This window comes from Lynx canadensis, chromosome A1 (genome assembly GCF_007474595.2).
Source record: "Lynx canadensis isolate LIC74 chromosome A1, mLynCan4.pri.v2, whole genome shotgun sequence".
Classification (NCBI taxonomy): domain Eukaryota; kingdom Metazoa; phylum Chordata; class Mammalia; order Carnivora; family Felidae; genus Lynx; species Lynx canadensis.
Genome location: NC_044303.2, coordinates 117,763,010 through 117,790,533, shown reverse-complemented (window position 1 = coordinate 117,790,533; position 27,524 = coordinate 117,763,010). Strand labels below are relative to the sequence as shown.

Sequence of the window (27,524 nt, the reverse complement as noted above, 5' to 3'; positions counted from 1 at the left end):
AGACATTTCCCCTGCCCCAACTTCCCAAGAGGCAGGGTAGGGGACAGGTGTTTGAGTGAGGTTAGGAAGGGAATTCAGGAGGGGTCCCAGATGGGGGCTCTAGTGGGATAAGTGCAAGGTGAAGAACCAGGGAGGGGTACTGCCTGTGTATCCGGGCCCGGGGTAGTGGGGAGATAGCGAAGGGGAGTCGTGGCTTTGGGGAGCAGTGCTCGGGGTTCCCTCCCGGAGGGACCAGAGCGGTCCCGAGCTCCACCTCCCGGCCGGGGGGGGGGGTGAGGGCGGGGAGGCGGGCGGGAGGCGGGCGGGCGGGCCAGGAGGGAGGGGGAGGGAGGGGGCGGGCCGGGCTGTGCGCTCCGCTCGCTGCTGGCTCCGCCGCCGCCGCCGCCGCCGCCGCCGCCGCCGCCGCCTCACACACTCGGGGAGCGGGAGCGCGGCGCGGACACGAAGCCGCCGGGGCTGCTGTGCCCAGAGCCAGCCGGAGCCGGAGCCTGAACCGCAGCGCCAGCCCGAGCCGTGCCGAGCCGCAGCCCGGGCCGGGGCCGGTGGCGGCTCATGGACAGCAGGGCCGGCGGCCGGCGGTGCCCCGAGGCGGGTAAGGATCCGGTGGCGGTGGAGGCAGCGGCGGCTCCCGGCCAGGAGCGGCCATAGCCGGCGGGAGCTGAGGGAGGGGCGCTCAGCGGAGCGAGGCCACGGGGGCCCAGGCTGTGCTCAGCGCGCTGGGGCTGAGGTGGGGGCGGCTGGGAGCTTGGGCTGGGGGTTACGGCCGGGGCACCCTGGCCTCCAAAGTCCGCGGCGAGGAGCGGAGCGAGGAGAGGGGGTGCTGAACCGGACCTTTGCCTCGGCGTCCCGCACCCCTGCGCGTTTGGACCCGCGGGGAATAAGGCGACTCTAGGAGCGCGCCGAACCGAGGTGGTTGGGGGAAGCGCGCAGCCCCCAGTTTGAGGGGGGGGGTCTCCCCGAGGACGAAGCAAGCAAGGACCCTAATACACAACGCACACACACACTTGTTGGGCGACCAGCTCGGATCACTTAGGTGCTTCAAGCTCCCCGCGGGCAACCAGAGGGCCAGACCACGGACATATGTACACGCATACATACATCCGTACATATATGCACACAGACATACCTCCCGCACACCAGCGCCCACTGGGGCACCGTCACTAGCACATAATCCGCTTCAGCGTCTGCACACTCAGCAGCACGGACACACAACCCTTGGCCACAACAGAGCGACAGAACATAACCGGGTGTGACATTCGGCGACATGGACACACAAACACAATCCCGTGCCCTCATGTACGAGTGTCACAGCCACAGTTCGCCAAACGAACACTCAAAACCTAGCCTCTCACATACATATTCCTTTAAGGAACACACCCTACCATAAAATATGTTACGCACTCTTTGGCCAGAACATAGATAACACAACACAGGTCTCGCTTGCCCCCCTCAACTGCACCCACATAAACACACAAGCCTAGTGTCTCAGCACACGCCTTGACGGCACACACCCTAACACAGAAAGTAGAACCTACAGCGGCGCCTCACGGGCACAAACACAGAATCTACTGCTTCACACATCTTAACACTGGGTGTCACACACACCTTACACCAACAGTGTCACATTACACCTGCAGCCCATACACACAAATACTCAGTCCCTCTCCCTCCGAGGCCAGATTCCGTCCTGGGAAGCCGCTGGGCGGTCCGGCGAGCCCCCAGCGCCCCTTCATCTTAATCACGACATTGTTATTGTAAATATCAGCACAGCGGGAACCCTGGGGGCTGGCTGGACCGGCTTCCCTGCCTGCGTCTCCCCCACCCCCACTCCGCGGCCAGCCCTGGCCGGGTATTCCCGGAACAGGCTGGACTGGCAGGCCGCGCCACCCCGGCTCCCTTGGGCTTCAGGGCCCCAGGTCCCTTTGCAGAGGGTGCAAGCCTGCGGCGGTATTTGCGACCCTCCTCGGGCCTTTTAGCTGCGTTCTGCGAGCCACCTGGGTCCCCAGCACACCTGGGTCCCGCACACCTGTGTCCCTCTCACACCTGGACGCCCCCTCCGCCGGGTGCCGGCTACAGGCCAGAGTCGTGTGCGCGGGCAAGGCCCTGCGGCCCGAAGGGAGATCGCTGCACGCGCTGGAGCAAAATTGGTAGGCGAGACGGACTCAGCTACCCTCGGGAGCCAGACTTCTGGCCTCAGTTTCCCCAGCAGTGATTGACGACTGTTTCTTCTAGCTGGAAGTATTCGGTGAGGCGTTGAGGTCTGTGAGGATTGAGTGCGGGGCAAAGACCCCTTTCTGCTAGCCTTGAGAGGGTCCTTTCCTGGAGAATGTCCCCACCCGGCTTGGCTCGCCACGCTTTGTGATTCCGGCGCCGGCTCGCTCCCCGCCCCCTCCCGGCGCCCGCTGCTCGGCTCCCGCCGGCGCCCGCTTGCAGGGGACCCTAGGCAGAGGGCCGAGACGCGGAGGAGGAGGGATTCCCCGCGGCGGCCGCTGGGGCCGGGGGCGCAAGGGGCCCGCTAGCCGAGGCACGTTCTCACCGCTCCCCCCTCCCCCGCCTCGCCTTGAGCTCCCGGAGGCCCTGCGTCGCTGGGATGGGGGTGGGGCCGCCTGAGTCCAAGGATGGTGGAGGAACAGCAGTTCCCCACCACCACACGACTGCGTCCTCTGGGAGGAGATGCCCACGCTCTGGGTGTGTGCGGGGAGCGCCCGCTGACCACGGAGGTGTAGACAGGAGGCTGCCCCGGCGATGGAGTCCAGGACACCTTGCCGGAAGACGCTGGGGGCCTTCCATTACCTGCTCTGGGCCAACCTCCCGTAGCTGCCAGGAAAGAGGTCGCCCCGAAGGTGTTTGTGACAGCCTAGAGGTGGGGGCTAGTTTCTTGACGTAGAGGTCTAGGAGGATTGAAATCTGTAATTACAAGTAGCCCAGGGCGTGGGGTGGAATGGGGGAGAGGGATGAGAAGGGCCTCCAGGGATGGCCTAGGGATAGTGTAGTAGAGGAGCAGATCTGGTTGCAGTTCTAGCAGCGTGTTTCCCCTCTCCTCCGACCCAATTCAGTAAGTGACTTCATCTGGAAGAGGGTGTCTTGCTGGTCTGGTATCTTCCTAGCAGAGGGGCTGATGCTGCTGTGGCTACTCGGTCAGGGCATCTGGGCTAGATAGAAATAGTGAGCTTACTGCTGGGAGGAGAGGGGTGGAAGCACCAGGAGAAGGCCTGCGGGGGCGGGGGCGGGGGTGGGGGTGGGGGTGGGGGGTCGGGAGGGGGATGGGGAGGAGATGGAGAAGGCTCTTCTGATATGGGGTGAGGGCTACCCCTACCTTGAGCAAGGATAGCTGGCGCTGCAGAGTGAGATTCTTCCAACGATGTATTGAGCACCTGCTATCCACCAGGGCCCATGGTGGTGGTGAGGATGCAATACAGTGGTAAGATACACACCAACCTTGTCTTCATAGGTCTGCTCAACTGGCAGGGGATGGGTGCATTTATTTACTGAACCAGTGAGCACTTACTGTGTGCCTGATGCTGGAAATAAAATGCTGTATGTATGTATATATATCTGTCCTTTACAACGTAATAGACCTCAATGCCACAGATCTCATTTAATTCTCCCAGATACCTTCCAAGGGGCAGAATTTATTATTTCCATTCCACAATATGGAAGTAGGTTCAGAAAGGTGAAGTCACCTGGCCAAGGTCATATAGCTAGGAAGTAAGTGGTGGAGCAAGGGTTTGAGCCCAACAATCTGACTCAAGAATGCAGGTGCCTGGAAGCCCTGCAGAGGCTAATAGAGGGTTGTGAAAGAGAAGGGAGAGGAGCTGAGGGCTGTGCACTTGTTCACTGTGGGAAGTCTCTGAACAGCTCCACCCCACACAGCCCTGCTTGTTTACCCTACTCTCCCAGAGGTTGGCTTTGTCCTTTGTGGTTTTTGTTTGTTTGTTGTTGTTGTTTTTTTGCCCCCGGTGGTAGTGGCTGTTGTGTAACAGTGCAGGGGTAAGAAGGGTGGGGGGTCAGAGCTGACCTGGTGCTGCCTCTAAGTGTTTTAGCATTCATCAGAAAGTGGACCATGGTCCCTGAGGTGGACTGAAACTGAAGGTCCAGGTGAACCCTCACTGCTATTCTCCCCCCTCCCCAGATGTTGACACAGATGGCGTTTTCCTTGGCCTTCCCTGGACTCTGCCCCCTCATACCTTATTGCACTCCTCAGGCCTGAGAAGAATGAATCACTGTGTATGCTGCAACTCTGCTTCTCAGGGTGCCTATGTCACTGGGCAGAGGTGGGGACACCCTTGCCAGGAAGGCAGCCAGTGCCTGGGCAAGGGCAGATAAGATGCTAATCACTTCAAAAGCTGCCGCCTGGGACTAATGACTCCCAATAACCAACCACCTGAGCAAAGTTCAGGGATGATGGGGGCCAGGGTTAGGGCTGCCTCACTGCTGGTCCTGGTTCCTCTGACTCCTGCATCCCTAGGATGGCATGCGCCCTGTGGTGGGGGGGGGGTGGGGAGGCCTGGGAGGCTTGGGGTTCAGTCCTTGAACCCTCTCTTTTTTTCCTTTCCAGGCAAGTTGGTAGCCCGGAGTGGGGAGAGGGAGGGAGGGAGGGAGGGAGGAGATGCTACATAGCAAACACATTCTAGCCTCTGTGACCTTTGTTGATTTTCTTTCCCCCCCAGACTCTGGGCCTTGAAGAGACATTCTTATTTCCCACGTCTTGACTCTTCACTTACTACTTTTGTGACCTGAGACAGTTCCTTATTCTTTCTGAGCCTCAATTTTATCATCTGTACCATGGGGAGCTGGGTAATAATCAAGTACCCGTTTCAGAGGGTGGGGAGGATTAGATGAGATAATGTATGCAAATGGAGTAAAATCTCAGGGAGTGTTAACTAGGATGATAATGATAGTGATGACAGTGATGATGATGGTAAAGTCGACTGTAGAATTTGCACTTCTTTCTTAACTCCAGGGACCTAGTGTTTCCTGATACTGTACCCTGCTGTCTGGGGTGGGGTGTTCTCTAGGTCCCTCCCCCTAGAATCAGAATTCCTGGGGTGGGGGCATCATTTTAAAGCAACTTTCCAGGCACTTCATGGGCCTTAAAGCTTCTTCAACTCTGGCCCTCACTGTGTGTAGCCACACCCCCAAACCTATGTTCCCCTAAATTCCTACTTCCTAAAAACACCTTCTTCCCCATACCTTCCTGGCCTTGGATATTCCTCTGTGGTTCTCTTTCCAACTCAGAAGTTGTATACCACAGTCCTTTCCTGACTCTTCTGCTGGATGGAGGTAAGGGATCTCCTAAGGGTGACAGTGTGAATGAGTGAGAGAGAAAAAAATGTGTGTGTCTGTGGCGGGGTAGGGGGTGGTTACTGTGTTTGCGCTGCCTGGGAGGCCTGAGGGGTTAGAACTGTGTATTGTGACCCTGAGAGGGGGAAGGAAGGGCTTAGCCTGTAGCTATTGGAGCCGCTACAAATCAAAATCACCCTGACTCTGTCAGACCACAGACCTCTGAATTTATAGCCAAAATGTGTGAGCATTCATTTTTTTCTTGGAAAAATATGCACCATGGTTTCATAAAATTCATAAAGGGGGCTATGATCTAAAAAGGTTAAGAATCCCTGTTCTGAAGAGAGTGAGTGGAGGCAAGCAGTCACTGCCTTATTTCTCCTCTGTGTCAGGTTTAGGGTAATTCCCATATAACCCCACCCTCCCAAGATTTATGCATAGAATTGGTGTGCAAGAGGATTCCATCGTGTGTGTGTGTGTGTGTGTGTGTGTGTGTGTGTGTGTGTGCTGTTTCCCTCCCACCCCCATGGGGGGACAGAGGCTCAGGTACCCAGCAGGGAATGAGGTTCTTTGGTGAGAGTCCATTCGAGGTGTGATTGGGTTGGAGCTTGAAAGTAAGATGAGCCTTGTGCTAGGTCCATGCAGGTAGAGGGGAAGTGATGGGAGGATGGTTCCACATGGGGCATTAGATAAATTCCTCCTTCCTTTACAGAGATTAAGACTGCAACTCAGAACAAGCACACACACTAATCTGATAGCAGCCTCACACACTCTGAGCACCTTACTGTCAAGGAGTGACGGTGGGAGCTGGTGTGGTTCGGGAAGGCTATGTGAAGGAAGTCAAGTGTTTGACTTGTGTAGGGAATCTGCGTTCAGTGAACATTTGCTAAGAGTCTACTGTGGACCTAAACAGAGAGGGATTAAATTTGACCCCGGTAGGTTCTCAATGGAGTAAGGGAATTGGGTAAGGAAATAAGCAGTAACCACCCAGAAAGTGCCAGGATAAGCTAAGCCTGGGAGCTAAAATAGTCACTCTAGACCTCTTTCTGAGTGCCTGCTGTGTCCTGGGTCCAGAGCAGCATCCTGAGGATGTAGGAGCAAACAAAGCAGAGCCTCTCCTGCTGTATGCTCAGTCTTGTAGGAAAGACATTTGACAGATTACTTCCCAAACAGTCACATAACTACAATTGTAGGTGCTTTGAGGGAGCATTTGTTGACTATTTACTGTGTGCTAGGCATTTAGCCCACAAAATTTCAAACTCCCTAGACAATAGGTAGTATTATTCCCATTTTACAGATAAGGAAACTGAAGCTCTAAATCATTTCCTCCTGCTCAGCAGCCAGGAAATGGGCAGTTAGGGTTCACCTCAGACTGTCTGATGTCTTCTCCATCCCGCAGCCTTATGTGTGCCAAATGATTACAACCAAACAAGATTGACAAATAGTCATTGAGGTAGAACTGTTGTGAGCTCCACGGTAGCAGACTGAGTCTATCCTGTATGCTGTTGTGTCCCAGTGCCTGGGACAGAGCCTGGCACGTTGTAAGTCACAATAAACATTTGTTGAATGCATGGTGCCCAGCATTGTGAAGGTGCGTGGGTTGGGGCAGGGAGATGAATGTAGGGAGCCTGGCCCTACCTTCAGGAAGTTTGGCGTTTGCCTGGAGAGCCAGAGAACGCAGGAATAGGTGCACAGTACTGGGGTTGAACAACACAGGCAGGAGGGCGGTGTCCCAGAGAGCTCAGTGATTCATTGCCACAGGATTGGAGCAGACAATAATGGCTGTGAGTTGGAGAAAGGAGAGGTCACCATGGGCTGGAGAGGCCTGGGAAGGCTTCTTGGGGGACCAGAGTCTGCCTTTGGTGGGATAGGTGCCATCTAAGACAAGGCTGGGTAGGATTTCCAGGTGGGAGGCAGGTACTTCAGGTGCAAATGGGGAGGTGGGAAAAGGAGAGTGACCCTGAGCCCTCTGCAGGAAATGCTTGACTTTGGATTTATTAATAGAGGGGCTGGCCATGGCCATGGCCTCCTACAGGAAGAAGGGGTCAAGACTGGGACAGTAGTAGGTCTGGCTGGGGTCTGCAAATGCATAGCCTCAAAGCTGGAAGAGATGGGCAGAAGTGAGTTATTGGGGTGATGGGAGTGCAGCTTGTGGTTGGCTGTGACACACAGGGGCTCCAATTGGAAGGACCTGGGGGCTGGCATGGAGAAGCATGTCTGAGATGCGACTGGACCAGTTAAGGGGGGAGGGGCAAGGTATGAAATAGGGGCCAGATGTCTGTGAGGAGAGGGGTCAAATAGGAGCCAGATGTTTACTGAGAGACTCTACATAGGGCCTGGAGGGGAGTGGTCAGGGAGAGGCTGGTGGTGTGGTTGGCAGTTCTGTCCCAGTTAGACCTGCTGGGCTCGCAGTTGCTAAAGACAGGCCAGGGCAGCTCCCGATGCCACTTCCAGGGCTAGTCAGCCCTGACCACAGTCCTGACCCCAGTGTTAACCTCTACACTGTTCTTCCACACACCTGTCAGTGTCTAGTCTGCCCACAGTGGAAGTAGGGGAGGGAGGGAGGAGCTGGAGTCCTGGGAACTGGCCAGCGCAGCATGTGTCTGAGGGGAGGTGGGTGGCTAACTCCTTCTCTTCAACTCCAGCTATCTCCAAGCCTTGATAGGTGCCTAGTTTCAGCTGGTCCTCCCATGCGGGTGAAAGCATTGGGCACTGTAGGTGATTATTGTCAGAAATGAGTCATTTGAGGGTGCCTCGGTGGCTCAGTCAGTTGAGCGTCCGACTCTGGCTCAGGTCATGATCTCACGGTTTGTGGAATCGAGCCTGGAGTGGGGCTTTGCTGACAGTGTGGAGCCTGCTTCGGATTCCGTGTCTCCCCCTCTGCCCCTACCCTGCTTGTGCGCGCTCTCTCTCTCTCTCTCAGTAAGTAAATAAACATTAAAAAAAAAAGGCATTTGACATGTCACATCTCATACACATATATTGACTGGCATCTCAGAAGGGAGAGAAATGAGAGGTTCTTCCCACTCTCTCCAGCCATCCTGAGTGGCCCTCCTTGTGGGGTCTGGGGAATGTAAGGGGTGCCTGTGTCTCTTTCCTACCATGTATGTGGGGGGTTGCTTAAGGCCTTCCCCTTCCACTTGCTGTCTCTCTGTATCTCAGTATCAGGGTAATTACCATGGGTGACTAAGGCAGGATGCTGGTGAGAAGGAGGTGTTGGGCAAAGCACAGAATAGAGAGCAGGGAGGAGGGAGTGTCAGGAGGGTCAGGGCGTTCCATGGGCGGGAGCTGCTCTAGACTTGTTCCAGGCCCCTTACCTGCTCCTCCAGCTGGGGCAGACACTGCTGCTACACCCAGCTGTGGGTGAAACTCAGGGTTCCGGGTTTTGGAATCAGGGTTCTGGGCTGGAGCTGAGTTCTCCTCATGGGCTAGTGTATAGGTGGCAGAGGGAGAGTCAGGGGCTGGCTTGGGTTCCTCCTCTCAGCTGACCTCCTGTTTTGCCTCTTCCCCTTGCAGTCCTCCTGATTCTAGAGCCTGCCAGGATGGGGCCCCTGAGGCCTAGCCCAGGCCCTGGGCGGCAACGGTTGCTGCTGCCTCCCTTGTTACTGACACTGCTGCTTCTGCTGGCCGCATCCCCAGGCCATGCCACTCGGGTGGTGTACAAGGTGCTGGAGGAACAGCCACCCAACACCCTCATTGGGAGCCTCGCAGCTGACTACGGTTTTCCAGATATGGGCCACCTGTACAAACTAGAGGTAGGCGCCCCGTACCTGCGGGTGGATGGCAAGACGGGAGACATCTTCACCACGGAGACCTCTATCGACCGCGAGGGGCTCCGTGAATGCCAGAACCAGCTCCCCGGTGAGCCCTGCATCCTGGAGTTTGAGGTGTCTATTACAGACCTCGCGCAGAATGGCAGTCCCCGGCTGTTAGAGGGCCAGATAGAGGTACAGGACATCAATGACAACACGCCCAACTTCGCCTCGCCAGTCATCACGTTACCCATCCCTGAGAACACCAACATCGGCTCACTCTTCCCCATCCCGGTGGCTTCTGACCGTGATACTGGCCCCAACGGTGTGGCGTCCTATGAGCTGCAGGCCGGGCCCGAGGCCCAGGAGCTATTTGGGCTTCAGGTGGCAGAGGACCAGGAGGGGAAGCAGCCACAGCTCATCGTGATGGGCAACCTGGACCGGGAGCGCTGGGATTCCTATGACCTCACCATCAAGGTGCAGGATGGTGGCAGCCCCCCACGTGCCAGCAGTGCCCTGCTTCGAGTCACTGTGCTTGACACCAATGACAACGCCCCCAAGTTCGAGCGGCCCTCCTATGAGGCTGAGCTGTCTGAGAACAGCCCCATAGGCCACTCAGTCATCCAGGTGAGAGGCCCCTCCATCTAACTGTTAGGGTTCCCACCTTTAGAAATGGGAGCCCAACCCAGCCTGATGAATGTTCCCTTTACTTAAGGGGAAACTGCCAGGGTACTGTGGTAAGAGCTTTTTTCCCCAGTCCCAGAGAAATCTTCCTATAAGCCCCACCCTACCCCAGTAGGTGATATGGTTTTCCTCTATCAAGCTACTTAGAGTGACATAGCATAGCACAGATAGCATATGAACAGCAATCCCCGCCACCCCCCCCCCCCCCCGCCTCACTCATTCCCAAGGCCGACTCAAGTTGGAGAAACCTCTGAGAAGTGAAATCTCCTCCCAAGTCAAATGATATTCTCCTCCCCAGCTGAGTGAGCCAAGTTGGAACAAGAACAGTCTCTCCAGAGATGAGAATATCTTCCCAACCAATGGCCCTTTAGCCACATGAGATTCTCCTGAAACTAGAGGACAGAGCCTTACTTTGCCTCTCCCTGACAGTTGAATGAGATTATTTTAGCCAAGTGAGTCCTCACAGTTCTAGAAAACTGCAGTCAGATGTCTGTCTGTACACCAGCTTCCTTCCCTGGTACAGGGTGCTCTTGAGTATGGGATGCTTGGTACAATGGAGGGTCGGTTGCTTCTACTGAAGTTCTCAGCACCCCTCTCCATGGGAACTGCCCCAGGGGCTTGGGCAGCTTGGTGGAGCCAGGGCCTGGGAGGGAGCAAAGAAAGCGTCCCTGCAGACAGGTGGGCGTATCTCCTGCTGTCATCTCAGCCCTGGACTCCTGCCAGCCCCAGCTCCTTTCTCCTTCCCCCTGGGCTGAAGCTGTCTGTCTTTGAAGTGAGGGAGCTGAGGAGGGCACAGCCTGCCCTGTATACCGTTACCATCCTGGGAAACCCTTCATTCTGTATCCTTAAACTGAAGCAGGGCATGGGAAGGAGTTTCAGTCCTGTCCTTTTTTTTTAAGAGGCTGGTGGACTTGAACGTGTAGAAGAGAGACTGAGGAAGAATAGGGAGACAGACCATCAGAGATGGTGAATAATAACAGCCTGGGTGCCAGGCAGTGTTCTGAACACATTATGTGTATTATGTCATTTAATCCTTACAGTACAAGGTAAGCATTATCCCCATTTCACTGATGGGAAACTGAGCCCATAGAGATTTGGAAACTCACCTGATTTCACCCAGCTGATGTGTTCACATCCCACCCTGACCCCATCCAGCAGTCTGGCTTCAAAGCCTATGCATGTAACAGCTTACATCCCCTTCCAGTGGGCTGAAGCAAGAGAGCAGGGCAGAGATGGGGCTAGAGGAAGGGTAGAAAAGAGAGGATGGGAAAGGACAAGCAATGGGAAAGAGGCAGGAAGAACTCAAAAAGGCGGGGAGGGAAACAGAGACAGGAGTGAAGAGTCATCCAGACAAAGGGAGGTAAGATGGCAAGACAGGTAGATAAGAAGCAGGGTGACCAGTCTGGAGACAGGGAGAGGTGGACATCATAATGAAAAGGTAGGAGACAGATAGACCGGGGACAGGGCGGTTGGTGAGAAGAAACAGGTTGGCTCTCACAGGGGTTAGCAAATACCAGGTTGCTAGGAAGCCCTGCCCAGGTGTCTCCACTGTTGAAAGAGTCCTGGTTCCCAGCCAGAAGGAGAGGAGACTAGCCGTGGTTTGAGGGCCCACCAGATGTGGTGTCCAGCACTGTGTTAGCACAAATTTTCTGAGATGGACAGGTGGATGGACAGAAAGAGGGATGAATGTTGGGGTGTGTGGGTGGCTCAGTCGGTTAAGCATTTGACTCTTGAATTCGGCTCAGGTCATAATCCCAGAGTCATGGGGTTGAGCCCTGCGTTGGACTTTGCATTGGGCATGGAGCCTGCTTACATATCTCTCTCTCTCTCTTTCTCTCTCTCTCTCTCTCTCTCTCTCTCTTTCTCTCTCTGTCTCTCTCTCTCTCTTTTTCTCTTTCTCTTCTTCTGTCCCTCTCCCCAGTTCATGCTCTCTCTCTCTCTAAAAGCAAAACAAAACAAAAAAGAGGGATAGATGCTATTTAGGGAGCTCCTGCCACGTGCCAGGCAGTGTTAGGCAGTTTTAGAAGTATTATCTCACTTAATTCTCACCACAACCCCATGAGATAGGTTCTATTATCATCCCCATTTTATACATTTTGTAGACTGAGGCTTGAGGAGGTTGAGTAATTGGCCCAAGGTCACATAGTTAGTTGGAAAGTGATGGAGCTGGGATTTGAACCCAGGACTCGTCCACTGTGCTTCTCAGAGACTCTGCCAAGTTATACCTGTCTGTTTATCCCCAACACCCACATCCTACTGCCATCACGTTCTGTCTGGCTGTGACGTAATTCGAACCCTCTGTTTCTCCCTGACCAGTGGTACCTCATAGCCATTCCCACCAGGTTCCTGTTGCCCCATCACCACCCATATTTGTAGAGTTGGGCCGAGTATGCGTCGGCATTGGCGTGGGAGGGCGTGCCCACTGCAAAGGGACAGACAGTTCATTGTTTGGTGCTGGGATCCCAGCCCGCTGCCAGCAAGCTCTGTGGCCTGCACCAACCCCTCCCTGTCGGCCGCAGCTCTCGGCCGCCCAGATTCCTCAAGTTGGTGCCTAGCCAGGGCCAGGCAGGAGGGAAGAAGCTGCTGAAACAGGTTTCCCCGGTTTGAGAGAGCAGTGGCCTGGCAGGCTCATTCTGACCCATATCCCCACCTGGCTCCTTTCAAAAGAAATCCCCTCACCTGTGGCCTCCAGGTGGGGCATGTGGGGCTCTACTCGTGTGCAAATACACAAGCGCACAAACACGTACCTTCTCACACAATAACAAATAACCCCAGTCTTGTAACACATGTGTGTGCATGCATGCATGTTATACACATATGTCGTGCATACATGCCATTTCCACTACTCACACCTTTCCAGCTCTCCAGAAGGGTTGAAGGCCAGTTTAACTGGCTGGAAGGGCTGCCCCAGTTGCTAGCTGGATCCTCATCCCCATATTTGGGCACACTGGAACAGGAATGGTAAGCAGAGTTGAATTATGCCCCATCCCATCTCTACTAGTTGCTTGTAGCGCTGCTGAGGATTTGCAGGCTGCATCTGTGCTCCTCTGGGAAATAGATCAGTGATACCTGCCACAATGTCAGGGTTGGGAAAAGGGCAGTATAGGTGCTGCTTTTGGAAATGGTGCCATGTTCAATGAATTATATCTGCTGTGCTCATTGGAAAGGCAGCACACGTGTCCCTGACTTTGCTATCCCCAGACTAACTCATTCCTGTTTTCCTCTTCTCCCCTGCCCTGAAGGTGAAAGCCAATGACTCGGACCAAGGTGCCAATGCGGAGATTGACTACACATTCCACCAGGCGCCTGAAGTGGTGAGGCGTCTTCTGCGACTGGACAGGAACACTGGACTTATTACTGTGCAGGGCCCCGTGGATCGTGAAGATGTAAGTACCCTGCGCTTCTCAGTGCTCGCCAAGGACCGAGGCACCAACCCCAAGAGTGCCCGTGCCCAAGTGGTGGTGACTGTGAAGGACATGAATGACAATGCCCCCACCATTGAGATCCGGGGCATAGGGTTGGTGACCCATCAAGATGGGATGGCGAACATCTCAGAAGATGTGGCAGAGGAGACAGCTGTAGCCCTGGTACAGGTATCTGACCGAGATGAGGGAGAGAATGCAGCTGTCACCTGTGTGGTGGCAGGTGACGTGCCCTTCCAGCTACGCCAGGCCAGTGAGACGGGAAGTGACAGCAAAAAGAAGTACTTCCTGCAGACCACCACCCCACTCGACTACGAGAAGGTCAAAGACTACACCATAGAGATTGTGGCCGTGGACTCTGGCAACCCCCCACTCTCTAGTACCAACTCCCTCAAGGTACAGGTGGTAGACGTCAATGACAATGCACCTGTCTTCACCCAGAGCGTCACTGAGGTTGCCTTCCCAGAAAACAACAAGCCAGGTGAAGTGGTCACTGAAGTCACTGCCAGTGATGCTGACTCGGGCTCTAATGCTGAGCTGGTTTACTCTCTGGAGCCTGAGCCAGCCGCCAAGGGCCTCTTCACCATCTCACCTGAGACTGGAGAGATCCGGGTGAAGACATCCCTTGATCGGGAACAGCGGGACAGTTATGAGTTAAAGGTGGTGGCAGCCGACCGGGGCAGCCCCAGCCTGCAGGGCACAGCCACCGTCCTCGTCAACGTGCTGGACTGCAATGACAATGACCCCAAGTTTATGCTGAGTGGCTACAACTTCTCAGTGATGGAGAATATGCCGGCACTGAGTCCAGTGGGCATGGTGACCGTCATTGATGGGGATAAGGGGGAGAATGCCCGGGTACAGCTCACAGTGGAGCAGGACAATGGTGACTTTGTTATTCAGAATGGCACAGGCACGATTCTCTCCAGCCTGAGCTTTGATCGGGAACAGCAAAGCACCTATACATTCCAGCTGAAGGCGGTGGATGGCGGTGTCCCACCTCGCTCAGCTTATGTTGGTGTCACCATCAACGTGCTGGATGAGAATGACAATGCGCCTTTTATCACCGCCCCTTCCAACACCTCCCACCGGCTGTTGACCCCCCAGACCCGTCTTGGTGAGACGGTCAGCCAGGTGACAGCTGAGGACATTGACTCTGGTGTCAATGCTGAGTTGACCTATAGCATTGCTGGTGGCAACCCTTACGGTCTCTTCCAGATCGGGTCACATTCAGGTGCCATCACCCTTGAGAAGGAGATTGAGCGGCGCCACCATGGGCTGCACCGCCTAGTGGTAAAGGTCAGTGACCGTGGCAAGCCCCCACGCTATGGCACAGCCTTGGTCCACCTTTATGTCAACGAGACCCTGGCCAACCGCACCCTGCTAGAGACCCTGCTGGGCCACAGCCTGGACACGCCACTGGACATCGACATTGCTGGGGATCCGGAATACGAGCGCTCCAAGCAGCGTGGCAACATCCTCTTTGGTGTGGTGGCTGGTGTTGTGGCTGTGGCCTTGCTCATTGCCCTGGCAGTGCTCGTGCGCTACTGCCGGCAGCGGGAAGCCAAGAGTGGCTACCAGGCTGGTAAGAAGGAGACCAAGGACCTGTATGCCCCCAAGCCCAGCAGCAAAGCCTCCAAGGGAAACAAAAGCAAGGGCAAGAAGAGCAAGTCCCCAAAGCCTGTGAAGCCAGTGGAAGATGAGGACGAGGCCGGGCTGCAGAAATCTCTCAAGTTCAACCTGATGAGCGACGCCCCTGGGGACAGCCCCCGCATCCACCTGCCCCTCAACTATCCACCGGGCAGCCCTGACCTGGGCCGCCACTACCGCTCTAACTCCCCACTGCCTTCCATCCAGCTGCAGCCCCAGTCACCCTCGGCCTCCAAGAAGCACCAGGTGGTGCAGGACCTGCCACCCGCAAACACATTCGTGGGCACAGGTGACACCACGTCCACAGGCTCTGAGCAGTACTCCGACTACAGCTACCGCACCAACCCCCCCAAATACCCCAGCAAGCAGGTAGGCCAGCCCTTGCGGCTCAGCACACCCCGGCCCCTACCCCACCCCTATCATGGGGCCATCTGGACTGAGGTATGGGAGTGACAGAGCAGGTTTATCAGACCTGTGTGCTCACCAGCCCGTAGGGGCCGACCCGAGCCAGTGGTGGGAGGTGGGACCAAAGATCTGGGGATGCTGGGGCCTTGGTGATGACACTGCTGCCTCACCCAGGCTCAGAGCGTTAGGCTTAGTGAAAATTGAGGGAGGGTGTGCTCTGTGGCATCCTCCTCCTTGCCCCCGCCTCACTGGGAGAAGCCTGTGATTGTCAAATCCCGAGACACTAGACCCCACCTGGTCTAGCTGGTGGGGGCTGATGGGTGGGTGAGCAGAGGGATTTGAAGGCAGAAGATGTGGGAGGGAAGTGAAGAAGTCTATTCCAAACCTGGGTCTCTAGCTGAGACCCGCCATTGGTGCTTCTCTAGAAGGGAAACAGGGAGACCAGGGGTCCTAGGGGGTAACTGATAGGGACTCTGTCAAGGAAGGGGGCCTCCCTATTTGTGCCTCTAGGTGTGCTGTGTCAGCCTCCTCCCCACCCCAGGCTCCTGTGGCTGGGCCCCAGCTCCCCTTCCCCAGACCCAAACACTTACCTCTGACAATAAAGTTCTCTATTTTTGGAGTTTTGGTTTCTTATTTTCCGGGAACTGAGAGAAGGAGTGAGAGAGACTGGAAACAGCCCTTTGTCCTTAGGTTTCCACCCAATTTCCCCATCCCTTCTCTTTGCCCCTTCCCACTTCCTAGACCTGTGTTCAACCCCAACCCTATCTTAATTTACTGTCATCCCATCTACCCCCATATCTGACAGCATGTCCCCTCATCCCATGTTTGTGAAGCCTTCTCCCTAGGAATGACGTCCTGCGCCAAGAAAGGGCAGCTGCACCCAAGTGAAATGCACCCAAGTCCCGCCCTTTGTCCATTGGCTGAGACTTGACCCTTCCAATCTGCTCACATTGAGCAGTCCCTGACAGAGCTCAGGCCAGAGCACCGGGTGAGGGAGGAGTACAGCGAGGAGTACTGCCGCCCTTGATAATACCAGCCACCTTCCCCCAGGGCACGGTCTCCCCAAGTCCCTTTCCCAGCTGTTTCATCCCAACAGCACTCAATTCCCAACAATTACTGGGCCCTGCCCTGCATGTCCTCACCATGATCGCCAGCCTGGGCCACTGGGAGGGAGGGCCCAGGGAGACGGGAGGGAATCCTGAGGTTCTTTGGATTTGGCCTGCTCTGTATCCCCACTCTTAGGGTGCTCCCTTCTGACTGAGGCTGAGGTATCCTAATCCTACCCCTCCTCACTTCCCTTCCTTCAGCTCCTTGCTCTGGCCACGCCTGGGCTGCTGGCTCTCACTCTCTCTCTCTCCATCTCTCACTTCTTGCTCTCCTGGGTCTGCCCTGTCTCTGGCTGTGCCCAAGGGGGACAGGGGCTAAAGCCTGGGTGAGGGGCCTCAGGTCCTGGGAGAGTCTCTGAGGCCAGAGGCAATGCGTCTCCATGGTGACTGAAGAGCCTTGAGACACTCCCAGGAGGTTCAAGGCGCCAGCTCTCTACCCTGATTCTGTCCACAAACTCCCCAATGCCCTGGGCGTACCCCCAAAGTAAAAACTCCTGGGGGCTTTGGAGGAGTGGGGCACTGGGCAAGTGAAATCTAGTTTCATGTCATTTCACCTGGACAAATAAGCATCTCTAGGGGGACCTCCAGCAACTCCTGACCAACCATTCTTTCTCTTTTGTTCCCATGCTTGCTGCTGCCAGGTGCATCTTTCTCTTTTCCCTTTAGCTTCTTCATCTCTTTTTATTTCCCAACAGCTGAGGGATTATCCCTTACTCAGCTGCAACCCAACACATCCACGGAGCCACATTGCACATCTCCCAACATTCAGACACAACCAAACCACAACACCATGGTTGCCACTGAAACACCTAGGCCAAGTTTCTACTGTGTGGTCAGCGTAGTACTAGACCCTGCAGGGAAATGGTCGTATTTGTATGACACATGCAAGGCAAAAGATGAGGCAACTGAGAATCTTAAATGTCGAGTGGGACATAGTAAAGCTTTTTCTAAGTTGTTCCACTATAACTTCTGCAACTAGATGCTTCCATTTTTTTTTTTTTTTACCTTATACTAGGTACAATGTACCCTACTCAGCACTTTATGTGAATTAGCTCATTCAGTGCTCATAAGTCTTTGTGACATAAGTCATTATGATGCTCATTTTCCAGAAGTGAAAACTAGTTAGTGATGGAGTCAGAATTCAAACAGAAAGCATCAGGAAATCTGACTTCCAGAGTCTGCTCTTTTCCATAATACTATACAAAAGGGGTCCTGTGATTAAGTTAGTTTGGGGAGTAAGAGATGCACTGTCACATTAACCTATTAAAGGCTCTGCCAATCCTGTGAGAATTGAGGGGAGCCTGTTACACTTTGTATAACTCTGGGTTTTCCCAATTTATTTGACCATAGTGCCCCCTCCCTTTCTTTGAGGAACGCAGTATAACACCTGCAGAGGACATGGGAGTGGGCTCCTGGAAGGAAAATGTCAAACTTGAGCCAGCTCTTCAGTGATGAGCAGGAGCTGGGCAGGAGGTTCAACCAAGGGAACCAGCTCCTGAGGCAGCAGTGAGCATGGCCAACTTGGGGACAGGGAGAGGGCAGGAAGCGGAATATTCTGGTTGGCATGAAGGCTATAGAAGAGAGCTGAGAGAGGAGATGGGAAGAACTGTAGGTTGTAGGTGACACAGATGCCATGCCAGAAGTTCCTGAACAGGAAATGGGAGCCCCTGAAAAAGCTCATGAGTTTTGGATGAACTGAGTTTTAGAAAGTCCAGTGGAACGTATGGTGGATATGAAGGGGGTAAAGGTGAAGGTACAAGACTGAAACTCTAAGGTCTGGACTAAAATGGTGGCAGTGGGGACAATGAATGGATGGATTTGGCTAAACTTAGGGAGAAACAACCTGTAGGGCTCACAGGATGACTGGATATAGGGTAGGGAGGAATGAGTATGACAGGAATGAGTATGACACCTACCAGGATTCCCAGGTAAACATTTTCCTTCTGTGTCTGGGTGATGGGACAGTGATGAAGTTGCTGCCCATGCATAAGCTGGTGAAAGAAAAAGAAGAATTTGGTTTCAGATTTGTTGAATCTGAAGGACCAGTAGGGATGGCCAATAGGAAATACCCAGCAAATGTCTAGAACTTCAGGACTGGAGTCAGAGAGATTTGGGATCTAGGCTTTTTAAGATTTGATAGTGATAAGAATTACAGGGAATGTTTAGGGTTGAGTATGATCCAACCCTTCATTTTACAGAAAAAAAAATCCAAGGCAAAAGAGACCAAGGGGCATGCCTAGTGGGCAAGTCTGAAGCTTTGGATTACCAAATGTAGTAGGTTCTTTGGGGAGGGAGAGTTACTGGCTGTCATCTTGGAGAAAACTGGAAGGAGAAGCACCTGACAACCAGATGTCCCTGTGCCTCACAGACCCCCTCCTGGAGACTGTTCACTTCAACACCAGGTGGACGATGCTCCTTTACAACATCCCAGCCCCAAATGTCCAGGTCCATTTTGGGGACCTCATCTGTCATCACCCAGACCATTCGGTGTTTTGGATAACAACATGGATCCCAAGAAGGGTTGCCTATTCCTGAAGACGAGGTGGGAGCCAAGATGGGAAGGTAGTTCTGGGCTGCCTTCCCAAAAGCTTCAGGGCTCCTTGTCCTGACAGCTCCCGTCACCACCCCAACTGCCTTGGATGGGATGGAGATTGTTATGGTATCAGGAGGGTGGGTCTGCAAACTCAGGACCCCTTCCTCTGGCCTTGTTGATAAGTTCCTATTGAGGGCTTTAGAATAAAGACAAAGCACCAGCGAAGTCTTAGAGGATTGGAGGGAGCCTGGAGACTCAGCCCCAGGAGAGCCCTGGCCTGAGCTACTCCCACCCCTAGCTTCCAGGGACCCTGGGTCTACACCCTCCACGACTCCTGATTTCTGGTTGGCAGGAAAATCAGTGGCAGTCCCAGGTGGGTGTTTGGGTGACTGGTTGGTGGTGCCAAGTGCCAAGCTGAGGTTGCCAGGTTCCTGGGATGATCATTAACCTGTGGCAGGCAGACAGGGCTGCCTGGAGACGCCTGTCACGGTTCCACTGCCCCTATCCCAACCCCCAGTCCAAGCTTCTAAGTCCTGGCTCCACCAAGCCACAACCCCTCCCAGAAGCTCCTTCTCATTTCCTAGAAGGAGAATCCATTTGAGGCCCGCCTTCCTAATTCCTGATGAATGCCAGGCCCATCCCCCTATGCCCAGGTCCTCCTGGGCCCTACCCTCTACAGTTAATACTGTTTTCCTGATCTGGAGGATGGAGGAGTTTCCATTGTTCTGCTTCCCCACCCCCAAGGGGCCCTGGTTTGTTATCAGGCTCCCCTTCCTTCTTCCCTCCCACCTTTTTCCATTCCCAGGCCTCTCTAGAGGGGGATGAAGTGGGGACAAGGGGCTTGAGTGGGAGGGGACGCAGGAGGGAGTCCTGAGGCAGCCGGCAGCAACACACAGCAGGGGTAGGAACAGAGGATCAGAAAGACCTTGCGATCTCATTTGGATGGAGGCAATGGGAAGTTACAGAGCAATGAGACAGGTGAGGAGCTGAAGTTCGGGGATGCTATTTGGAAATTAGGGAACCGTTCTGGTATCGGTGAGCTGTTTTGGAACAAAGAGTTCATACTGCTTTAAGGAAGCTGTTCTAGAAATCGGAAGCTTGCTCGTGTTTGAAGGCTATGCTGGAATTAGGGGAGTTGGCTGGTATTGTGCTATTCTGGTGTGGGCTGTTCTAGAATTAACGGCTGTGGCAATACTGGGAAGCTGTGCGGCGGTGAGTGGTTGTACTGGATTAGGCTTACTGTGGTAGCCTGGGGGCTCTAACAACACCGGGGCCTATGCTGTGTTGGGACTTTCAGTGTGGCCTTGGCTATCCTGGGAGCTGTCCTAGAATTAAGGGGAAGTCCTCGACTGGCATCTGTGCTTTCTTGGGGGCTCTGCTGTTGCTAGGGGGGCTGGGCCTCCTCTCGGGTGCTGCTGAGGCCTGGGGGACCGGAAGCTCTGGGGCAGGCCTGGCAGGGGCTGGGGTTCGCGGTGGTGGTGGGCCCCCTGGGGCCAGCCGGCCTGCCAGCAGTGACACTCCTTGTCCCCGCAGTTACCTCACCGCCGCGTCACATTCTCCGCCACCAGTCAGGCCCAGGAGCTGCAGGACCCGTCCCAGCACAGTTACTATGACAGTGGCCTGGAGGAGTCTGAGACGCCATCCAGCAAGTCGTCCTCGGGACCCCGGCTCGGCCCCCTAGCCCTGCCCGAGGACCACTACGAGCGCACGACGCCCGATGGCAGCATAGGAGAGATGGAGCACCCTGAGAACGGTGAGGAGCACCAGCACGGTCAGGGCGCCCCGGGAGTGGGCAGGAGCTGAGAATGGTGACCGGAGTTTAAACATACCTTCCATTTATTGAGCTCCTGCTGTGTGTTCAGCAGTAATCGCGGTGCTGAGTGCTTTCAGCCATATACCCATTTAATCTTCACAACTTCTCTCTGATCTGAGAACTTTATTGTTCTCTTTATAATGGAGTAACGGTGAGCTCAGAGAGGTTGAGTCACTTGCCCAAAGTAATACGCAGGAAGTGACAGAGCTGGGAGGGATTCAAACCCAGGCTTCTCTGACTCCTGAGACCTTGCATTCAGTACCACATTATACTGACTTCCTGGGAACAGGGACCAGGAGAATGGTGGCCAGAGGGCTCAGGTGGTGGTGAGGGAATCTTGGGGGAACCTCGAGGTAATGAGGGTCCTTTAATGGGGTCAGAGGGCCTTGAGAAAGGGGAGGGGACCCTGGATGCTATGAGGAGCTCAGAAAAGGGTATGATGATCCCATGAGAGGAGGAGCCGGAGAGGGTTTAGCTGAGGAAAGGGAGCGGGGAGGTGTGGGGAGGGGAAAGGCTTGTCTGGGAGGGGAAAGGTTTGAAGGGTGATGGCAGAAGGGACGTCTGGGCCAGAGCAGAGGTTAGTGTGGGGATAGATGGTGGGTGTGCTGTCAAAATGTGTGTGTCTGTGTAGTGCGTATTGCATGTGTGTGTGTCTGAAGACATCCATGGTAGCTTGAGGAGGGGGAGACTGAATAAGCTTCCCCTTAGGACTGAAAGACTCTCCACCTTATAGCTGTCTTTGGGTCTTGCCCCCTCCCTCCGTCCAAACTACCCCCCCAAAAACGATGAAAAGTTCCACTCCCCAGCTCTCAGGAACAGGGCACTTGTCTGACATCCCAGGCCCTAGGTCTCAGAGGGCCCTCCACCCCACTATGCCCCTCCATGCTCTATCTCATGCCCATCTCGTCCTTTTTGTGCCCGCGCAGAGCCGGCTGGCCGGAGCAGGCCCTGAGGCGGAGTGCCAGGTATGTGGGAGCTGCTCTGGGGTCTGGGGTCTGTGGGACTTGGCCCAGCACCCAGCTCCGCCCACCCAGTGCCCATGCTCTGCTCTGTGCCAAGTTGGGTCTCCCAACTCTGCCCTGAGCTGAAGAGCCTTGGTGCTTTGAGGGTTAACAACAGAGCTGTCCCCTCCTCACCTTGCACTGGCAGGAGGCCAAGCCAGGGTGGGTGGTACCAAGGGAGCCCCTGCCCCAGGCAGTGCTGCTCAGTCATGTCCCTGAGGGAGGGTCACCGCCTGGTACCGTCCCTGAGCAAGGGCGGGACAGGGGCAACTGTGACAGGAAGTGCTCATGGCCCAGCCGTTCCCATGGAGACCCCCGCTGCCCAGCAACCACACCGGCTACTGATGTCAGGCGGCCAACTCCTGTTCCCGTGGGTGTTCTGGGCAGGGAGCCGGAGCTAGGCCAGGGGTGGTGGTTGGCATAGGGGGCTGGAGTGAGGTGGGGAGGGGTTGCATGAGTGTGCTTGTGAGTACCTGGGTGTGTGCTTCTATGTGAACTGTCCACACAGAAGCTCATCCCCTCTCCCTGGCTTTAAAGAAGGGCCTTGCTATGCTGGGGAAGGGTGGGGTTCCAGGACAGCTGGGAGCATGGTGAGTTTGAGGGGGTTCAGAAGGTATGTGCCCACCTTCGTCTGAGGATTCAGATGCCCAGTGTAGATCTGTGTGTCCATGCCTATCTGAGGATAGGGGTGTGTGTGTGTGTGTGTGTGTGTGTGTGTGTGTGTTTGTGTGTGTGTGAGAGAGAGACAGACAGACAGAGATATTGTGCCTTTAAATGAGGATGGGGGTTTCACACTCCTAAGGGTAGATTTGCTCGTTTAAGCCGGTCTGGAGATAGATAGATGATGGAGTGTGTAGATGGGTTCTGTGTTTATGCACCTGTCTGAGGGCAGATTTGGTGGGCGTGTTGATAGGAGAGCTGGGGGGTGGCTGAGGATGGAGGACCGCATCTATTTAAGGATAGATTGTATGAGAAAGAGAGAGAGAAGAGCATGCGGTGGATGGTGGGAGGGTGTGTGTCTATTTGCAGGTGTGTGTACCTGTGAACTCAGTGGGCAAAGAGGGCGCGCACCCTGTTCTGAGGCAGGGTGTGGGCACCTGTGGGAAGCCACGGAGTGGAGCTTTGTGAGGTTTCTTTGCCTGAAGACTGTCCTCCCCACTGTCTCCTGCAGACCTGCGCCCTTTGCCTGATGTTGCCATGACAGGCACATGTACCCAGGAGTGCAGCGAGTTTGGCCACTCCGACACGTGCTGGATGCCTGGCCAGTCGTCTCCCAGCCGCCGGACCAAGAGCAGCGCCCTCAAACTCTCCACCTTCGTGCCTTACCAGGACCGAGGAGGGCAGGAGCCTGTGGGCGCCGGCAGCCCCAGCCCCCCGGAAGACCGGAACACCAAAACGGCCCCCGTGCGCCTCCTGCCCTCCTACAGTGCCTTCTCCCACAGTAGCCATGATTCCTGCAAGGACTCGGCCACCTTGGAGGAAATCCCCCTGACCCAGACCTCGGACTTCCCACCTGCAGCCACACCGGCATCTGCCCAGACAGCCAAGCGCGAGATCTACCTGTGAGCCCCCTTCTGGCCTGTGGCCATGCCCCTCCCTCAGCCACCGGCCAGCTCCCAGATGGGTCCATTCCAGGGCCCTGCTCCTGACCCCTCCAGCGTGGACTTCCTGGCCAGGGCCCTACATGGGGGTGAGTACTGGCCTCATGACCACGCAGGCCCTTCCCCCATGCAGGGTCCAGGTCCTTTCTCCTCACTTCATCCCCCAGCCCCTGGGAGCCCTTCTTCCCCTTTATGGGGCTCCCCCCAGCTGGTGCCCAAGAGGGCTCCTCTACAATGTCTAGGCTCCCTTCTCTCAACTTCCAGGGAGCACCCCCTCACTTCGGGCAGATGGTGGAGTCAAGGGTGGGCAACACACTTTTAACTCATTGTTTCTCGCATGGCCGACTAGGGTGGAGACAGGATGTCCCCATTCCGGCCCTGCTTCAGGGCTGAACTGGGGAGCCCCTCTCCCTGGGAACTCCCAGAGGAAACTCTTGACCCCCAGGGGCTCCCTGAAGGGCTTTTGTTACCAAAGGTGGGGTGGGGATGGGGGTGGGAGTGGGGCGGAGGCCTTGTCTTCCTATACTGCTCCTGGGCTGGCCCACCTGCCTGCCACATGCCCATGCCTGATCCCATCTGGGCACCCCCCTTCCCTACTGGTCATGCAGTGTCTGTATATAAGGACCTTGGAATGATGTCCCCATTTCTGCCTGATTTGCAACTTTTCTTGTTGATGTTGTGTTGTCTTGGGGGACCCCTCGGAGGGGGGGCTGCCCTGTGCCCCCTCCTCCCTGCCGCAGTGCCCCCCACCCCAGGCCTCTACTGTTCCATGTTGTAAATACCCCTGGGGCCGTAGTGGGATGGGGGTGCAGGCCAGGGAAACAGTGGGTGGGTGGGGGTGGGAATGGGGGTAACATTCGCCTATCAGCAGAGCTGGGCTTTTATTTAATTTTTTTTAAAAATACAAATCTCTATTTTTTTGGAACTGTTGCGCTGTGCCCTGGGGGGGGGATCCCTGCTCATGCTGGCCCCCCCACATCCAGATGAGCATCACAGAGGGGCCCTGAGGCTGTGGGGGGCAGCTGGACTGGGGTGGGATGACTGTGCCTCTGGCCTGGTTGGGTGAGTTGGGAGCAGGAAGGTTTGCTCAAGGGGTGGCTGGTCGCTGCCCCCAGCAGGGGGAACCTGCACCCTGCCCCCTCCCTGCCCCCCAACCCCCAGCCCCTGCCATGACTGACCCGTCAGCCTGTAAAACCACCATTGCCTTGATCTCAGGGGGTGGGAAGGGCTGCCTCAGGGCACCCTGGGCTCCAGGCCCCCTTCTTCCAGTTGGGCTTCCCTTTGCCAGGGTCAGGGGTCCCATGGGGGAGGGGGTGGGGAGATTGGGGGGCAGAGAAGCCCAGTCAGCCATGATGAGGTGGGATTCCTTTCTACACCTCAGGGGGCCAGGGTGTGAGGGGCATCCTGCAGAGCCCCCATCTCCCACTGTGGCCATCTCAAAGCCTCAGTCCCTCTCCCTTCCAGAAACCCCCACTGCCTTGGCCCATACCTCTCCAGCTCCCCAGGGGCCCAGGCTGGGAGGCTGGAGACTCAGGGTATGGCCTTTGCTTGACTTAGTCTAAGCTTGGGGGGCAGCCCAAGGGTGGGAGGGGGTGGTTACAGGCTGCTGGGTCGTCTGGTGCCTTTGGGAGCTGTGCTGCTGGGGTCTTGACTCCTGTAACCCCAGAGACCCCATCTCCACCTTAGAAAAGCCAGGGGCCTGAAGAATCACCCTATTCTCTGCTCCTTGCCCCTAACTTGGCTTGGGGTAACAGTGCTGGGAAGGAGAGCATTGTTAGGCTGGTGGCCTCAGCATACACAGCCCTTCTATTGAGGGAAGAGGGTAGAGTGGGCTGGGGTGGCAGCAACCAGGTCTGGGGGTTGGCCAAAGGCTCCTTTCCCTGGGGGAGGCCCAGAAGTGGGCTGGGGGCTTATTAAAGAGACAGCCCCCTTCCCCTGCACAAACAGGGCAGGTGCAATAGTGGTGGAGTTGGTAACATGAGGTGCCCAGCTGGTGGGGCAGTAGCCTCAAGGGCTGTCCTGGGTCCTGGAGGTCAGGATTCTGGCAAGAAGATTGTATGAGGCCCATTTGCTTGGTGGAGAGGGTGGTCCAGACAGGAGGCATTCCTGGAGTCAATGGACTCCCCTGGAAGCCCCTGGTGGCCTGGGCACCTTGCCCTGGTCTTGGAGACCCCTGAGCACTGAGTGGAAGGGCAGAGGAGCATTTTGCACAATGGAAAAGCCAGAAGGAAGGGGGTAGCCCAGATGGCTGGGAGGGCTGAGAAGCACAGAGGGGGAGCCCTTCCCACAGGCCAAGGCAGAGTCCTGGCCCCCTGGTTGGGGTCAGGGTGCTGAGTCTTTCACCACCTGGGCACTCGAGAGGTGAAACCAAAGGTGGGCAGGGGATGGGTGACAGCACTGGGGATCACCCCCATTGGTCCTAGGTCTGTGAAACCCTTCCCCAATGCCTTGTGTCGCGTACAGTTTTATGTACAAATAGGCGACATTTGGCCAGAGGAGACCCCCTCAAACCCAGCCTGACCCAGTCAGTGTCTTCCTAGAGGGGACCTAGTTGGTCCCCAACCCCCTACTTCAGAGCATGTCTGAAGGTAGGGGGAGGGTATATGGGACCTCTCCTGGGGTCCCTGAAGCGTGTCTCACATCCCTGGGGGAGGGTCTCTGGGGCATCTCTCACCTCTGGGGGCTCCCTAGGCCCTATCTCTCCCTTTGGGAGTCTCTGGAGGGACATGTATTCCCTCTGGGGACCATGGGAGCATGTCTCCCCCCTACCCAGGCTCTCTGGGGAGCCTGTTTTCCTCCCAGGGTTCCTGGGAGTACTTAAGGCATGTCAGTCTTGGGCCATCTCTCTTCCCAGGGAAGGGGGCGATCTCTGCAGCATGTCTGGGAAGGGATGTTTCTGGCCCTCCCTGTATCTCTCCTCTGGGGGTGTCTCTGACCTGCAGCACTTTGGGAAGAGACTGGGCAGCTCTGAGTTGTCTTTTCTCCTGGAGGCTCTGGGATACCTCTCTCTCCTGAGGACCCGGCCTCTGGAGCCATTTCTTCCCTGGGTGTGGGCTGTCTCCTGGTGTTGGAGGGCTTTTGTTGGCCATGAGAAAGTCTCTTAGGGGGCGTCTCCATGCGGGACTTCTCTGGGAGGGGGGACTGTGTCTCGCCCATGGGGTTCCCGGGCGGGTGTGTCTGCCCGTGGGGAGAGGGAGACTGTGTCTCCTCGGGTTATCTGAGTGGGGAGGGGGGCCGTGTCTCTCTCGTGTGTTGGGGGGTGGGGTTCGGGGAGGGGGGTTTTGGGCTCATCGGGTGCCCACACTGGGGTCGTGTTTCTCTTGGTTCGTGCCACTTCCCACCGCCTCGCTCCTCCCGGGAAGGGCCCCCGCCCCGCCCTCACTCGCCTCCCATCCCTGGCGCTGCGAGCACAATCCCGTTGATTTGTAATGATTTCTGTCTCTTTCTGTCTTTCTCTTTCTCTGACCCCCCCTCCCTCGCCGCGAGCATGCGCAGGCACCGCCCCTACCCCCTCCGGTTCGGTTCGTTTCCGGTTTGTTTGCTGAGCTGTCAATGGAAGACCCGTGTAATTATTCCCGAGCTTTACAATAAAAGTGTGAAAACCGGACCCCACCTCGCTTCTTCCGGGCCCTCAGGCCTGCGTCCCGGGAAGACTGGGGGCTAAGACTGGGTTAGAGGCCTTTGAGGGGGCCAGGAGACCCATTGAGATCAACCGGTGCCACTCTGGAATGGGGGCCAAAAGGACGCAGATTGAGGACAGACATCTACTCGGTGCTTGTCAGAGTGGCCCCTCCCCCAACCAATCCGCTGGCCCAACCCGCTCCAGGCAATCCCAGCCCCGCTGCGAGCTAAGGTGCGGGCTAGGGATGGGGGGGGGGGGGCCGCTGGGGAAGGTCACGCTGTGCTGCCTTCTTCCACGGGGCATGTATCCTTTTCCATTCCCCTTTCATTTAGCAACAAGTATGAATTACGGATCTGAATGGAAGAAGGGGTGAGAGATATCTGTCGCTGCGTCCCACACTCAGGAACCAGGGTTGGAGGTCGATTTAGGGGACCTGAAAAAGTCTCACCCCAGTCTCCGACTGCGCTCCCCTCCCCCCGCTTCGGGGCCCGAGCGGCCCCGGCCTCCTCCGTCCGGCTCCCGGGTAAACACTAGCTCCGGAGAGGTCGAAGAACAGAGACCGGATCAGCCGGTTTCCCGGCCCCGCCTCCCGGGGTGCCCCTTCCTTCTTCCCCCTCCCCCCCCCACCCCCGCCCGCCTGCGCTTCCGCTCCGCC

The 27,524-nt window shown here is 56.0% G+C and overlaps 1 protein-coding gene across 1 annotated transcript; it reads left to right on the top strand.

Moving 5' to 3' along the window:
• Positions 1 to 551: 551 nt before the first annotated feature.
• On the top strand, positions 552 to 26,511 carry PCDH1 (protocadherin 1). The gene is made up of 5 exons (XM_030320372.1): positions 552 to 592; positions 8,800 to 9,662; positions 12,962 to 15,157; positions 20,366 to 20,585; positions 22,818 to 26,511. Exons 1-5 carry the CDS (start codon positions 553 to 555, stop codon positions 23,210 to 23,212), a joined length of 3,714 nt encoding a protein of 1,237 aa, XP_030176232.1. The 5' UTR covers position 552; the 3' UTR covers positions 23,213 to 26,511.
• The last annotated feature ends 1,013 nt before the right edge of the window (positions 26,512 to 27,524 follow it).

What these genes read in the sequence shown, in the direction of transcription:
- PCDH1 (XM_030320372.1), top strand. Translation starts at nt 553, where the DNA reads ATGGACAGCAGGGCCGGCGGCCGGCGGTGCCCCGAGGCGG. An exon ending in TAGGCCACTCAGTCATCCAG is followed by an intron (nt 9,663 to 12,961) that starts GTGAGAGGCCCC and finishes CCTGCCCTGAAG; the next exon opens with GTGAAAGCCAATGACTCGGA. An exon ending in GATGGAGCACCCTGAGAACG is followed by an intron (nt 20,586 to 22,817) that starts GTGAGGAGCACC and finishes TGTCTCCTGCAG; the next exon opens with ACCTGCGCCCTTTGCCTGAT.